This window comes from Lipotes vexillifer, unplaced genomic scaffold (assembly GCF_000442215.2).
Source record: "Lipotes vexillifer unplaced genomic scaffold, Lipotes_vexillifer_v1.1 scaffold921, whole genome shotgun sequence".
Lineage (NCBI taxonomy): Eukaryota > Metazoa > Chordata > Mammalia > Artiodactyla > Lipotidae > Lipotes > Lipotes vexillifer.
Window position 1 is genome coordinate 976,959 of NW_006787800.1, and position 17,678 is coordinate 994,636.

Genomic DNA, 17,678 nt, shown 5'->3' on the forward strand with positions numbered 1-17,678 from the left:
AAAAAAAAAAAAAAAAAAAAAAAGTAAACATAGTAATCCTCAAAGGGTAGTGCAGATTTTATTGACATCCTAAGCATCTCGTTAAACATAACTGCCAGTGGTAGAGGTTCCTGGCATCTGAAAATATCTAATTAATCGCCATTTTTCATAGTACTTAATTTTCACAAGGGAATTGTAAACACAACCTGTTCTTGGAGCAAAAATGAAGTCCAATTAATTATTTTAAATGGTATTAAAAATCGTATCACTGTGGCTATATTTCTACCCACTCTGAGAAAGTTCCATGCCTCTGTCATTCTTTCATTGCTCCAACTAACTAGTGCTTTAGTTCACATTTGGAGTCTGCCACTTCCCTCCTGTCACATGCTGGCCTATTGTCACACTCTGGCAATGCTGTGACCAGTGCTAAAATCTACAATTCTGCCACCAATGCCATCACTGCCTGCCAACGGCCACACCAAGGTGTCCAGGGCTCTGCGTTGAGGATGCTGATGCCTTTGCCGAAGCTGCCAGCACCAAGCAACACTGGCATTTAGTGCTTTCTACACTGCTCAAAGACTTCATGGAAGACAACTCTGTCCATTTTTACTCACAAGCAAAACTGCTGAGGTCAAGTTGGAGGTCAACCAGAGGGGAGGCCACCTGCCATACTCAGGGTCCCTTATATTCTATGAACGAAACCATAAGAATCTCATCTGTCTTTTCCCCGAGGACTTGGGGATAAGTCTTTCACTGGGAAGCTTTTCAGTGTCTCTTAAAAACAGTCCTTTGAAAATGCCAAGCTACCAGCTCTCCAGACATGGCTGAATCTTAGGATGAATTCAGTGTAGGCTTAGTCTGTGATCCCTGCTACTTCTGAAGTCAAAGTACATTGCACACCCACACACAGACAGATGTAAAAGTCACACCTGTGCAGTTGAACTGAGGTTTATTGGGTATATATCAGGCACAGCCCTCGGTGCCCGGATCATCAAGTTCCTGACCTTGAGGGGTTTTCAGTCTGCTGGTGGCCCAAGGCTGTTTGACCAAAAGATGAAAGCTCACCCAGATGTCTACAAATCTGCTTTCAGGTGAAGAATAGTGCACCAGATATCAGTTTACCTTGCGTTCTTCTCTGATTCAATCTCATCAGTTCAGCAGAATCATTAAAATGTGAGGTTAGGGCTTCCCTGGTGGCGCAGTGGTTGAGAGTCCGCCTGTCAATGCAGGGGACGCGGGTTCGTGCCCCGGTCTGGGAGGATCCCACATGCCGCGGAGCGGCTGGGCCCGTGAGCCATGGCCGCTGGGCCTGCACGTCCGGAGCCTGTGCTCCGCAACAGGAGAAGCCACAACAGTGAGAGGCCCGCACACCGCAAAAAAAAAAAAAAAATGTGAGGTTATTATTAAAAACAAATCACTCTGAGCTATTTGAAATTTCAGTAAAACTGAAAAATATAGTTCAATACACAGTACTGTTGTCTTTGTTTAGACTATTAAGAGATGTGCTACACAAATATATTCACTGATTGCATGCTAATGTTCTGCCAATTTGGAGGGTCCATAAAAGACTCGTTCATTCCACACTGTATAATATCTGAATTTTTGTAGGGAAGAGATGGAGTGTATTGTCCACTATACCACTGCCCTTAAATTTCCTCATATGAAGTTATCATAGATTAGTAACTAATTTCCCTAATGTGTCCATTATTTTCACTTTTACAAAACAACATTGTAATAAACATTATTATAACTAATATTTGTATATCTCTTTGCTTCAAAGAATTCCTAGAGTAAAATTACCTGGCCAGTAGCTACATAAGCACTTAAAGCCTTGATACATTTTATGTTCCAGAAAAGTTGTACCAATATAAGTCCTACTTGTAGTATAGGAACTATATGTTTTATAGAAAAATTCTTAAATAAAAAAATAAATGAACCATTGGTGGTGTTGGTTTCCCAGGAAGATACATTATGTACAAGGAAGAAAAATGCCAGATGAAGGTGAGAGACATAACTTATGATCTCCTGAACAGAATAAATAGTTTCTGGATTTAAAACTTTTTTCAACCAAACAGCACTGTTAACCATATTTCTGTTCTTCTTTTAAACATTCTACACACACACGCACTACAATGCCTTCCTATTTACCTCTATTCTTCCCCTCCTACAAACATCCCACCTTGATAAGTCTAGCAGTCATTGGTATGTTTTTTATTAATTGTATTAGGTATGTCCTAATTATTTGTACCTCACAATTTAGCCATTTGTTCTATCCCTACATAGTACTTACATTAATGTAATGTAATTATCCTCTGCTGAGACAAAACCATAATGTCTTTCAGAATGGGCGCCAGGTTTTTAAAATGCTCTTACTTTTGAAACTTTGTCATCCTTCCGGAACAGACAAAATTAAAACTTAGAGTTTTGATGATGGCACACTTCCTCAGCATTGCCTCTGGTTTGAAATCACATTCCCTCTGCAGAGGACAAATCCCAAGCACAAGTCCAGGGTTTCTTCTCCAGATGCAAGAAGTAAGTTATACCCCACTGCAATTCTCATTTGTCTAATGGCTCTTGTGTATTGAAGGCTTCTTGTGTGCAAGTGCTTTTCCAAAATGTCCTTATTTCCAGTCCATATAACAGCCCTGGGAGGCAAGTCACATCCCATTTTACAGATAAGGAAGCTGAAGCTGACATAGGTTGACATAGGTTGAACACACAAAAGTCCTCACCACAGAGTCCCTGAATTTAACCATCACGATCACTATGGCACAAAGAAGAAGGGTCAGAACTATAACTTTCGTAATTTTCAATTTTCAAACTTTTAGAAACAGCATAATTCTTTTAGTTATATGCTCAGAATATTTCTTGGCATGCCATGTACCATAGCTTATACAACACTTCTACATAATGCCTCTCTCTCAATGAAGAATCAGGATGTTTCCAACACTCCCTACCTATTGAAAAGATTTTCCAACACAAAGCATTGAGGAAGAGCTTTAAAAATAAGTCAAGGGTCTTCTGGTTCAAGATGGCTGATGGAACCCAGGAGTTTCCCTCACATCCTTCCCTGCACCTCATTAAAAGGAGAGGAAAGGAATTTAAAAGAATAAACCCACAACAATAAGAGATCTGGCATGGGAGGGGAATCAGCATGAAAAACCATATTGTAAATTTCTAGAAGATAAAAAGGAGATGGAGGTGTATTGCTCTATGAAGCAGAGCTGCAGCCCGGAAGGGACCCTTAAAAGATGCCTTTCCAAACCCTGGAGGCACAAGAGTCAAGGAAGGCAAATTCCACAGGGCATGACTGTAGTAGATTTGCAAAGGAGAGAATTCATTGGAGGTCTCTTAGACCCACCCCCCCCTTCTCCTTCCACACCCCCTGCAAAGGAGTACGGGCAGCCACGTGGGCGGCAAGCTACATGCAGAGGACTCCCAGGCTGGATGAATGAATGAATGAATAAATAAGGATAAGCAAATAGAACAAGAAAACATACAGGAATTCCCAGATTGAAAGCTGAGGTCCACTGGAAAAACAAAACAGAAATGGAAACACTTGATTTTCCATATTTCCTTCACACTTTCTAAACGAGCTCCCCACTCCCTGTGATAAGCTTATTAATTCATGCTGACTTTTTCTCATTCAGCTTCCCCATGACGACGTGATATCCCAGGAAATTATACCAGGTTCAGGAAAGCAATCCTATGGGCTCTCTCATCTGCTCCAAAAATAAATGTCGTCAAGTCAGTATTTAAAAGCATAAAGTGGTCTCTGAATGGCTACATCCTGACATCCAGCTTGTTTCGGGGAACAATCTAGGGTGATGTCTTCCCCAGAAGCTACCTATGCAAGGAAACGCTCACTAACTGAAAAGGAAATTGATGAAAGGACCCTTGAGAAAAATAGGTTATAAATAAAAGAGAGAAACCAGCAGTTAAACCACAGACATTCTCTTGCCATTTTAAAAAATCATCTCCTTATTTTTATGAAGATCAGATAGCAAAATAAAGCCCATGGCTCTCAAATATAATTCCATCACTAATACAGCAGTCTATTTGTCATTTCCTGGGGGGAGCCATACTCAGAACAGAACTGGCTAGGTAAGTCACTGTACTTCCCACAATGAGAACCTAGAAACTATCTCACCACACGTACAGGGTATTATAAATGTCACTGTGAAATCACAGCTCGGTTAAAGCCTGTCATCCATCCCTCTTCCGTTACTCACCATCACACAGAGCTCTAGCAAAAGATCCATTCAAACAGTGCATCTCAGACTTACATTATCAGCAGACACTGCTTTAATTAGCAGTGGTTTTCAAAAGACTGGATGGCTTCGAGAACTTCGTGTGAACCATAAGGTATAAATCTGGATCCTCTTCAGTTTCACTTTATTCTTCACCTCCCCGCCCTGGGTTCTAACAGGCACAGCCCTCATTTTTTTCTTCAAGGGAAAAGAAAAATCATAAGGGTGACTAGGATTTTGCCATTCGTGTGCAATCTACTTTTTCCCCAGCCTCAGTGATGCAAAAGGGACTAAAATTAGAGTTGCAAAAGAGACTAAAATTAGAGTTGCAAAGGGACCAAGTTATCTGTGTCAGGCACATTGCAGGGAGCAGCGAGAACTACAAAAGGGAATGAATACGCCTTAAACAAACCATCTTAGAAATAACATTTTAAACACAGAGCTCATATTTTCTAAATTGCTATTCCCGATGAAAATAAAGTGTCCACTTTATTTTATGTTATATCGTAAGAAAATAGAACGCCTTATTTCGATAATATCTCAATATTAATATTGAGGCATTTACATGCTTCTTTCTCCATCTATTCCATAATTTTCCTCCATGATTCAGTCCTCAAATCTTCTCAAATCTTTGTCATTTCTCACTTCTCAGTGAAAACATCGAAAATATATGCAATTCAATTCGTGACTACTGAACTGTGAACTTCCTACTGCAAGGAAGGTTTAATCTAATCACAAGGACTTCTATTTTACATTTTATGTTCCGTCAGTGACGACATAAAAATATAAACTATTTCAATGTTTGTATAAAGAGGCATTGTTTGGTATGGCAAGGATTTAATCAGCACACAGCCAAAGGGTATTTTTCTACAGACTCATAAAGTTTTAGACAGAGTAGCAATCTTGGAAAATCCAACCCAGCCTCTCACCTTGTAAATAAGGACACCAAAGGTTAAGTGATTTGTCAAAAGCCACACAAACAACTTTCCCACCAATACTGGTCCTAGACTCAAATACAACATGCTTTTCACCACACCAGATGGCACTTAGGAAGAGGAAAGAAGCCCTCTTCTTTGGAATAAGAAGTCTTCAGCACCATACAATCACACACACACACTCACACACGCACACACACACACACACACACACACACACACACAGAGGCATAGGTTCTCTGTTCCAATTTTCATATATATGGTAGGATGGTCCTCAGAACACCTGCATGCTCTCTCCTACCCTCATCATTTTCCCAGTCTCACCTCACTCTGCAATGATGCCCATTAAGACTCTATTCCCACTGCTTAGTGTATTTCCCATTGATTCCTGTGATCCACCACCATCGTGGCATCTCGTCTCTTCCCTCCTTTTTTTATTTCATGCTACATATTCTTCAGGAATTTTTAAACATTTATTACTAACTCTATGCAGAGGAGGACAGAGAGAGGTTAGAGTGGGATTATTTCTTATGAAAGAGTGCTTTAAGAGCCATTATTTAGTTTTTCACTTTGATCTGCCAAATGATCAGGATTCATGGTTACTCTTTGCAACTATGCATCTTCAGCCAGGGTGAAGCCAGACTCTTCTTACTACTCATAATGCTTGAGGGCTGTTTCAGTGCTTTGGAGAGCATGTCTTAATCAATGAACTCCTGAATACCTGGTACAGACTGATCAAGCCTGTATCCCCTTTACTGAGTTCTCAGAGAGTTCCTATCCCCATAAGTCATGGGAACAACATAACTGACCCTACTAAAAATTCAGAAGTGACACTGAGCTCAGAAATTCAGAGAACCCTAGTTCTGAGTTTCCTGTTTGCCTTCCAGTCGAGGGATGCTTATTGAGGCATTTACTATAAAATCGTGTTCATTACCGCCCATCTGTTTTTTGAAAATAATTATTTCCACAGAGTATGCTGGATGTCAGCTTATTACAGAGCTCTGGCCCTCTCTGGAGAAAAGGGAATAGTGAATTCAAAATATACTGATGACGAATGGACTATCTTGGTAGGGGTGCCAAATAGGGGTATAGAATGCATAGTAGGCACCACAGACATGCCCGAGAGACCAGCAGTATTTTTAGAGATGCCCAAATGCCTACCAAGCTCCATGATGGTGCCACCCATAAAAACAAATGAGCCAGCAGCATGGGGGAGTTAAGGTTTGGGAACAAATTAACTCACATCCTCTACCATCAAAATGATCAGACACAAAGGACATCCAAGGCAACTTTCTCAGTAAAATCCAGAACATAGCAAGAGTCATTGATCCACTCTTACAAATGCAAAGAAATGGAAGTTTTCAAAATAAATAATCAAATGTCAAAGAAAAGGAGATGTCACATTGTTCATTCATTTGTTTTCATTTCCCTTCATTCTGGTCATCACCAAAATTAGTTTATTAAGGATCTAAGGCAATCAATTATGATGTAAAGATAGAGAGATTCAGTGCCTTACCTCCAGAGAATTACAACCCTAAATCTACCACTTATTGTATTATGTGATGCTATCTTGTCTGGAATTATGTATAGATCAGAAACAACACTCAAGCTATACTGAAAATAATCTCTAGATAACTCACCAAAAACATCAGCAGTATACACTTTTTTTTTCAGGTACGTCAGCACCTACTGAGTACCTGTTAGCAGGGACCCTAGTTAGATACAGTTAGAAAAATAGATACATAGATGTTGGTTTGAAGCCTTGGGAGCTTGCTGGGTGAAATTTGAAATTGGTCCCCATGCAGGTAGGGCAAGGAGAGACTGGAGAAGAGGCAGACACTCCAGAGTGGTGGGTAGCAGGTTTAATAAGCAGGGAACTTATATACCAGGCTTGTCTCGGGCATCAGCAAGAGGAGTGGATCCCCTGGCTCGCTTGCCAGAACCTTGAGAGTTTATAGAGAGGTCGTAACTGGGTTCAGTCAGATGGTACCACCCAGCTGGTCTCAGCATCACGTTCCTCTCAAGGCTGCATCCTTGGAACAGCTCCCACGGTGGGAACTCTGGGCAGAATGCACATTCTAAGGACAGGGGAGGGGTGAGGAGACTTCCACTGCCCGGGTCCTGCTCTTGGGTCAACCAGAGGTCATGTCCTCCCCATGACCTCCTCCAACAGTAGACATTTATAATGAAATGAAATATGTTACTGCATAAAATGCTTTACAATTGTTCCCATTGCTAAGACATTCTGATGGGTAATTATAATCTTGCTGCCCCTAGTCTACGTGAGAAAAAATAATTTAGAATGTTTTTGTTTTGTACACTTAGAATATGTCTAAGCTACTAAAACTTACCATTATTCTTTTATAATCTACTAAAAAATAATCAAAACAATAATCTCCTTGATGGCCAAGACTTTCTTTATCATGCATGTTCTGCTGCAGCCCTTAGTACCTGTCTTGTTCCAACTAGGCATTCAGGAATGTGTATTGATCTGAAAGCCTCTTTTTTGTTTATTTCTGAAGACAATCCTACCTAATAGACATTAGGTTGCATCTCTGAAGATGCTCCAAACAAAACTCAAACTTGTCATCAGTTAATAACAACAGGAATTATAACCAAAACAGCAGTTCCGTGTTTTATTTGCTAACAGATTTCTTCTTAGAAAATAATTAATTATTTTGTATTAATGAACCTATGAATTGATAACTAAAATAACCTTAAAGTGCTACCCTTCACTGAATTACCACAGAATTTTTAAATGTATACTTTGTGTTTTTATATTTTACCCATAGTTTTTTCTTCAGTGTCTTTTCTCTTTCATTGTATTTAAAAGTGCAGGATTCTCTTTTCCTAAAATTGAGAAGAATGCTTTTTGTGAGATTCTAAGGAAATCTGCATGGCATCAGATAAGTCTTTCACCCTCAAATTTAAAATAAGTCAAAAAATTTTTAAATATTAAAGATAAAATTTTATTTAAAATACAAGTTTTTAGCTTCTTATGTTAGATACATCCTGTTTAAAAAAACTGTCAGATGACAAATTTCTTTCTCAATCTCAGAGAGTTACTTTTACTCAAAAAAGCAATATTGATGATATTCAGCAACTGACTACTATGTTAATTTGCTTCTAACAAGCATCAATATAAAATGAGTTGGATGCAATACCCTTCTCATTATCATTATTTTTGTGATACTGAACATTTATTGCTTGGGAGATAGAATTGTCTCTTGAGATATATTATACTAATGTGATAGAAATTATTGGACTTATGTGTGAGATCTATTTGTTCTTATCATCTTTTAGAGAAAGAAACCATTATGATGTCAGAAGGCCCTGAAGTGCATGACCATTTTTACTATGTTAATACATGAATTGTTCCTTTTCATTAAGAAATTTCAGTCGAAGATCAATGTAAGTGAAATTCTTTGTTGACCCGTTTAATAATCTAAAAGAAAGAGTTCAGAGAGTAGTCAGAAATTCTGGCCTGAATTTTACTTATTTATTATTTACTTATTATTTATCTATTTATCTGTACAGGTAACTTCCCCAAGTACTGAACTTTATTTACTGTGTTGCCTCCCTCCCTGAGAATAGCTTCTGCTCAGTACAGATTGGATATTCTGCTGCCTTTTGATTGGCCCCAGATTTTCCTCCAGTCTTCTGGAAATTAATCAGAGGCCAGACCTAGGCTTCCCCTCCAGAGTAAAGTCCATGAACTCTGTGGCAGCTCCTCCCTCTAAGGAGAGGATTTTGCTCACTTCTAGATTCATAGATGTGTTCCAGGTAGAGTCCGGCATGCAGAATGTGTGACCTCCCAGGCAGTGAAATTTTTATACACCAAGAGATCATTTTCACTTTTGTTCACGTGCCCCATATCCACTATGTTTATGTGCAAAACTTCCTGTAAGAGATTGCCAGGGAGCTCTGGGTCAAATTTCATGCTAATTCATAGCAACTCTTATTCGTGTTTTATTTACCCTCTATCTGGTTCCATCAAGGTTTTATAACCACTAAGCCATTATGGTTAACATATCTGAGTTTTCCCTTTACTTTGAAATGCAATTTCAGCTTTCTCTTTCTATATAAACAAACCCTGGGTATGTACTTGCTAAGTAAGTCAGGCCAGAAACAGTTTGAAAACATCAGTCTCAGCTGAGGGACTTCACATACATTATAGTTTTTAATGCTCATGACAGCCTTCAAATTAGGTATTACTGCTCCCCATCAACAAGTAAGTTAACTGAGACTCAAATAGCTTAAACAAAATCCCAGTGTCCTACACTTAGAAGTTATGGAGTGAGAATTTGCAGCAGATCTCTCTGACTCAAAACCCCTGGTTAGTTCTACAATAATACATGGCTTTTCAAAACAGTCAAAAAGCAAAGTAGTCTATGGCCATGACATGTTTAAACAACCACCTAGAATAGAGGTCCACAGTCGATATTCAAAATGACCCAAATCCTTTAAGAAAAGGTTGTATCTTATCCAATGTATTTCTTCAAGACCTTGAAATTCTAATACACCTTAAGAGTTTTCAACCCGGCATAGTTCTTCTTTCTATCTTTCAAGAATATCACTACTAGTGCATACATCTGAACGTCAGAAATCCACAATGATGCAGTCTCACAAGTTTAAGAAGCCACGGTCTTAAACCCAATATGGTTTTACTTTTTGCTCCTTGCACTGCTTTTAAAATTAGCCGGCCCTGTTCTAACATTAACTCTGAAGCCACAGTAACTTTACAAACATAATTAGCCTCCTATACTCATCAGGTGGACCGTGAACAATACATTCTACTCTAGGTTACAGTATATTTTACGTTTGAGCAAATAGAAGTGACCACTATGTTCATTGACATTGAATTTCTTAACATCAAGGTAAAGCTACTTTTACAACTTTTACAGCCCAAAACTAAAAACTTTTTAAAGAGTGAACTTCATCCTTACACCAGAAGATCATTAACTTATTCCATAAAACATTAAAACAGTCCATAATTCTTATATTTCCCCTGACACATATTCCTGGTATCTCTGAGAGGAACTGGGCTTTGAACATTCGTTAAACCTCATATCAGTAAAGACAATAATCTCCCAGCATTGAGACAATCACAACAAGGGCTCAAAATAAGTGGATTCTGGTTTTAAAAATGGAGATAAACCACATCATTAACTAAATCAAATTTGCCCACATTCTGGTCATGACAACGCATTGATAATTTTATTACATTGTTTTCAGTAAAGCCCTTGAAATTCATTCATTTCAAGGTTGTTGACCAGAAAAACATGGAAACATAGGCTACCTGGTACAACTTTTCCAAACTATGACAGCTGATTTTGACTCCATCAGTCACATCATAAAGCTGTGTTTGCGAAATCTCACCAGTCTTACCGTCAGTTTCTCCTCTAAATTCTGGTTTAATAAGCTTCCTTTTTCATGCTTTTCGAATTCCATGTTGAAAGAGAATGAGACAGAGAGACAGAAAAAGTGAGATTCCGATTCCGTCTAGAAAACGATGTGACGTGCTTACGTGTTAGATATTGCAGGACATTCCAACTTGTGAGAGCCCAGGACACTATCAGAAAGCCCTGGCGATAATTTCTGGTTAGCTAGTGTTTCCATTTATAGATGTTCAAACCCCATAAACAGAGCACTGAAGAGAAGTCAGGCAGCTGGCCTTAGATAATGATAAATGTCACTTGATGTAAAAGCAAACTCTCCAACAGTAGAATATCCCAACACGTTAGGTTACCTGAGTCAAGAAAGATGTCTGTGACAAAAAGCCACTATCAAAGAATCCATTAGTAGCCATTGCAGCACAATAAAATATACTCTAGAATGTGGGCCTAATAAATCAATTTTAAAAGGACAAATGTGATGGTCATATAGCAAATATGAATCAGCCAGTCCCATTCTTCCAAATTCCAGTTTGGGTCCCAGTAGTCTAGACATTTATGCATTATTTTGTAGCTCAAAACTTTAAAAAGTCACTTAAAGGGAAGTTCAAAGGATAACTAATTAAAACTATTCAGACACACAACACATATATTCAATGGGTGTCAGTTTTATTCCATGAAAAGTGGGCAAATGATATTTAGAAACTTTATGAAAGGAAAGTGTTTTCCTTCACAAAACTGATTTTTTCTTCATTATCCTGGCTTTTCTACTGGGAACAAAGTTATGACAGAGAAGATGAAATTCATTTCTCCAATGGAACAAATGTTCTCAGAATTCTTTAGAAAGTGTTACATGCTTGAAAGAAAATTAACTGTGTGGCATGATGGTAATTAACTCTCCAGGGTTTTTTCTTGTTTTTTTTTTTTGCAGCAGCAGCAAACTACATATGCGAATGGCAATAAAATATAAAAATGGCTTTCAGAGTAAGCTAAGACTGATCTCTACAGTAGCCTAGTCTCTCAGCCTTTTCAAACATCATTTTCACAACTGTTTGTGATCGTATCTCAAATTTCCTATTGGTTTTTCCTCCACTTTTAGGAAACATTTTAGGAAATGAGTTATGAGGCTCTGTCCTTTAGCGTGATTACAGCTGGTTCTCTATTGCCAGGCAGCGTTGCTCTAGAGCTTACTCTGCGCCAGGATGGAAGGGCTGAGGATTCCAGAAGTGAAACATTTAGTAGAAATAAACCTAGCTAGCCCTGCTTCAGGATGAGAATTCAGAAATGGTCTATCAGACCCATGGGCCAAAGGGGCTTCCCTCTTTGGCTCACCTCTGAGTTCCAGAAAGGGAATCACACATGTTGTCCTAATACGTTTGCAATGAAGTCTTATAGGCTGAATAGCAGGCAAGATTGGTATATGTCAAAATCAAGGCAAGAGTTGAAATTTTATGTGAAGGGAACTTCCAAAATCTCTCTAGGGAAAAAAAAGGCATGCTACGGCTGCAAAAGGAAACAGTTATTGCTAGTGTAATGCCGGAAGGTGAAATTCAGGATCCAGTTGGGAGTAGGGGGATGGTAGGATGCAGAGCCGGTTGGAGAAGGAGAAGATAACAGGTATAATGACAGGGACATGCCAGTGCCAGTGGGAGGGGTGGGAAGTTTAATTCAACAAACATGTACTGAGTATACATAATGGGTGAAGATTACCCTAGATTCAGGCAGATTTTTAAAAAATAATGAATAAAAACAATAAAGTGAAAAGATACAATCTCTACTTTTCTTCCCCAACAACTCACAATGTAAACGTGACTGTATATAAATAAGATATAATAGCACTCTTACATAGCACAGTCCCATAGCATTCACCATGTGCCAGGAGCGGTTTTAAGACTTTCCATATATTACCTCAATTAATTCTCTAAACCACTTCTAGAAGGTAGATACTGTTCTGCCTACTTCTTTCTGGTGTTTGTTAAACACTTCTAGGTAGATACTACTATTTTCTCCGTTGTTATGAGATGAATTGTGTTCCCCCCAAAATCCATACATGGAAGTCCTAACCCCCAGTCTCTCAGAATAAGATTATATTTAGAGACAGGGTCTTTACAGAGGTAATTAATTTAAGATGAAGTCATAAGGGTGGGGGCCTAATCCAATATGACTGGTGTCCCTGTAAGAAGAGGAGATTAGGACAAAGATACACACAGAGGGAAGACCATGTGAGGACACAGAGAGAAGATGGCCATCTCCAAGCCAAGGAGAGAGCCCCAGAAGAAACCAACCCTGCTGACACCTTGATCTTGGACTTCTAGCTTCCAGAACTGTGAGGAAATATATTTTTGTTCTTTAAGTCACCCAGTCTGTGACTTAACAGACTAGCAGTGCTAGCAAATTAATGCACCCATTTTATAGTTGAAAAAATAAGACACAGTTACACAGCCAATAGCTGGCACTCAAGCCCCCTGGCTCAAGCACCTACCCACTGGGCACTTCAGCACCTCTGAACAAGTAATCTCATCCCAGGCACAACAGGGCAAGTGGGTCTGTAGCCTTAGCACTGTATGGTGAGGACCACTTACTCCATCCGTGTACAGAGATATGCTTAAATATATTTTACATATGTTTTAGGGACAGGGGCTTTCTTAGGTAAGATCATGCCCATGCAAAAGCCAGCCCTTGTCCACTTGCTGGTCCAACAGAAGAGATGAGCTACATGGGTCTCCTTCCTGTTCATCAATCACGACAAACACGTCTCCTTCCCCTGATCGGAGAGCCCTCTCTCCAGAGTCACGTGGCTCCATGCTCCATTCTCCCTTCACCCAGAGCTTCCCCAGTGACCATCTAAAATAGCAAACCCTCTGTCCACTCATTTGCCGTTTTCTCCTTCATAGCTCTTATCACCTCTGGCAGTCTATTATTTCACATGATATTTGAAGTTTATACATATCTAATATTTATTTGCAGTTCATCTCTCCTACTACTGTATAAGCATCAGAGGGTGCTTTATTCACCACTTTATCCAGGCACTTTGAACATAATAAGGACTAAATAAAGGATTTGTAAAAGAAAGAGGGCAGGAGAGAGAGGAAGGAAAGGAAAAAGCAAAGAAGGAAAGAGGGAGGAAGGGAAGGAGGGGAAACGAGGGAAATGTATCAAATGGATGTGACAAGACATTTAATGCACTGTTATTTAAAAGACTTTTGGTAGGAAACACAGGAATAAAATGCATGTTTATCCAATGCAAATCATACTATAGATGAATACAATATGGATTGCTCACCTATCTTACTCAAAACACTAGCCGTGGGGCTTCCCTGGTGGCGCAGTGGTTGAGAATCTGCCTGCTAATGCAGGGGACACGGGTTCGAGCCCTGGTCTGGGAGGATCCCACATGCTGCGGAGCAACTGGGCCCGTGCGCCACAACTACTGAGCCTGCGCATCTGGAGCCTGTGCTCCGCAATAAGAGAGACCGCAATAGTGAGAGGCCCGCGCACCGCGATGAAGAGTGGCCCCCGCTTGCCACAACCAGAGAAAGCCCTCACACAGAAACGAAGACGCAACACAGCAAAAATAAATAAATTAATTAAAAAAAAAAAAAAACACTAGCCGTTAGAGTAAAGGAGAAATAAGTAGACTCAGGAAGCAGGAAGAATTGAATTTATTTGCAGATTCTGCCACTTTCTAGTTGGGTCACTTTGAGCAAATTAATTCTCAGAGTTTCAGTGCCCTCTCCCTTTAATAAAGGAATGATATCAATCTCTTAATGTTATGACAAAAATTAAAATGTGGTAACAGGTGCAAAGAACTTCAAACAGTGTCTGCCATCAAGCAGGTTCTGGGTGAAAGTGCGTGCCATTATTTCCCTGGGCTTCATGAAGTTTATCTAGGAAAAAAAGTTCACTTCAAAGATAGTATCAAAGTCCTAACAAATGTGGCAAAAAAATTAACAGAGAGAATGGGAGAAAATATTTGCAAATCATTTATCTGATAAGAGACTTGTATCCAGAATACATAAAGAACTCTTACAACTCAACAATTAAAAAAGACAAATAAACCCAATTTTTGAAATGGGCAAAGGATTTGAATACACCTTTCTCCAAAGAAGACAAACAAATGTCCAACAAGCACATGAAAAGCTGTTCAACAAAATTGTGATTAAGGAACCCAAATCAAAGCCACAATGAGACAGCATTTCGCACCCCCTAGGATGGCTAAAATCAAAACAGACAGTAACAAGCATTGGCAAGGATGTGAGTAAAAGAAAGCCTTGTACATTGCTGGTGGTTACAAAGTGGAACAATCACATTAGAAAACAGGGTGGGAGTCCCTCAAAACCTTATATACAGAGTTACGATATTATCCAGAAATTCTACGTCTAGGTATATACCTAAAAGTTTTGTATATGTTCATACAAAAACTTGTAAAAAAATGTTCATGATAGCATTATTCATAATAGTCAAAAAGTGAAAACATAAATGTCTATCAACACATGAAAGGGGATATATCATACAGAAGCATATTACTCAGCAATAAAAAGGAATGAAGTCTTGATACATGCAGCAATGTGGATGAACCTTGAAGTGAAAGAAGCTAGTCACAAAACGTCACATATTACAATTCATTTATATGAAGCGTCCAGAATAGGAAAATCCATAGAAATAGATAATGGTTGCCAGAGGTTGAGGGGAAAAAGCAGACTGGAGTGACTGTTGATGGGTAGGGATGGGGTTTTTGAGGGTGATGAAAATATTCTGAAATTAGATAATGATGATGACTACATAACTCTGAATATGCTAAAAAGCACTTAATTGTATGTATACTTTGAAAGAATGAATGTTATGGCATGTGACTTATAGTTCAATGAAGGTACTATTTAAAAAAAAAAAAAAGAGGAAGATCTATAATTCCTTTCTAAGATGGAAATTTATGATTTTTCCCCAGGAATATAATATGAGCAATGGGTCGCTCCAAACAGGAAATTAAAATCTACTCTACGGTAGGCCAGCAAGAATTTCATTCAAAAGTGAAACAAATGACCCTCAGCAAATGATATTTGCTTCAAGGCACTGCCACCTCACTCCATTCCTTTGCATCATCACCATATGCCTTGTGGGGCTGGGGAAATCTCAGCTGCTCAGGTTTTGCGCTCATATTCAAAAACTGGGGGAAAGTAGAGTATGCAGCCATTAAAATGACTTGTTCATCTACTGGATCCAAGAGTTAAATATAGTTTTGTTTTGTTTTGTTTAATAGTGGTAACTTCCCCCACACCGGCCATTTAAAGAATCTTTCATCTCCACAACAAAAGCACAGATAAATGCTCTGCTGCTGAAACGTCACAAGGTAGGTAGACACCCACGAGACATGAAAAACAAATGCTGTCTTCTTTTTAAAATAATGACATGTCTGCAGAGCATGGTGTAGACAACTGAAGATCTTCCTCACTGTATGCGCCAAGGATAAATATCTTTTTATTAAGATAGGATCCTATTCTGAGACAAGGGACACCTTTTATATGGGTTTCTTATCATTCTACACAGCATTTCCCAGACATGGGTCCTACGTGCTCTCCACAGTCAAGTCAGAAGCCCATGTAACCCCACACCCATTTAGTAGTGATCCAGGACACTGAACTCAGCACATGCCTCCAGGTGCCATATCCTGTCCCAAGAACCACCCGCGTCCCACCCCAGGGTTGTGTTTCCTGTGGCACTCAAACACCAAATGCAATTCCAACTACACCCAGTGCTGAGAACTTATCTCACTCAAACAGCTAACTTTGGACCTGTTGGTGTTGATTTTGGTTCAAAATGTATGCCTATGTCTCTAGGAGGCTCTGTTTGATGGTCCAATGGGATGAGGGGGAGGAGTGACAGTGAAAAACAAAACACAGAGACTGGCCCCCAGAATTCCCTGGTTTTCCCAGCATCCCTGCCTGAGTCTGTTTATCAGCTTTGGCCACTGTGAACCCTCAGGCAGCAGTTGTGAATTCTTATTCTAGAAAATCCTTCTGACTCTTATCTTCTGGTCTGTCTGTGCATCTGGCTAATAGGCAAAGACCCAAAGACTTTAATCTCCCACTGTCACCATTTGTAAGCCCTTTTATGGCTTCTGCAGGCCAGAGGTACATGCCCATAGCTTGTGAAAAGATAATGTCTGCAGAGGAATTTCTTAAAGTTGAATTTGTCCCTATGTAATAAACATTTTTTATAAGTGGAAGCTGCCAAGTGGACACAAAAGCAAACCCCAAAATATAATTATATGATAATGACAGCTTAACAAATTTGTACCTTTGTAATTACCAGTCTTCAATGAAACACAAACCTTTTCTACTGGAATATGATATTTTTGACTTCTGATATTATCTGATCCCTTATTTTGGTTCTGGGCCAATTTTTTAAATGATTCTAGGCAACACATTTTAGTCAACGGAAGGAAAAGAATATTTTCTTTACAAAATCACCTTTGATGGTAGAGCATTTGTTTGGAGCATTAGAAAATATTTCAATTAAGCGAGAGCTGTGAGAACTTTGAAAAGTGTTATCTTTTTTAATGTGTGCAACTGAAAAATGCAATTCTTTTATCAAAACTTATTGAAAAATAAAATGAGAGGTTTTTAAAACAAACACTAACACCAATCAACACTGACAAGAGCAATGATTCTGATATGAAACGAAATCCTTATCTCCAGAGCCTGTAACACATAAGCTGAAAAAAATCAGCCTGGGATCCAAGTACAGCAAGTTTCGTTTTCTGAACTGTGCTATACTCAGCACCTACAATATACATTATTTATACAGTATATATATATACACACATATATATATATACATACACACACATATATAGTATATACACTATATTTACATATACACAAATATTTATATATACACAAATATATACGCTATATGTGCAGGACCTCTGAATAGTAAATACACTTCCCAGTAGTCAGTTAGTATCTCTCTCTCTCTCTCTCTCTCTCTCTCTCACACACACACACACACACACACACCATTGCTGTGTCAGGAGTGAAGACAACAGCCAGGTTAAATTAACAAGATTTCAGGAAAAAGGATTCAAAGATGAAAGCCTTTACTTTTTGAATATTAGAATTCCA

The 17,678-nt window shown here is 39.0% G+C and overlaps 1 protein-coding gene across 1 annotated transcript in view; it reads right to left on the reverse strand.

Moving 5' to 3' along the window:
• MLIP (muscular LMNA interacting protein) overlaps positions 1–10,722 on the reverse strand; it is a 296,550-nt gene extending 285,828 nt beyond the window's left edge. Inside the window, exon 1 of the mRNA XM_007460798.1 lies at positions 10,553–10,722. Coding sequence (XP_007460860.1) covers positions 10,553–10,615 — 63 coding nt within the window. The 5' untranslated portion in view covers positions 10,616–10,722. The remainder of the gene's footprint in view (positions 1–10,552) is intronic.
• Between the last annotated feature and the right edge of the window lie 6,956 nt (positions 10,723–17,678).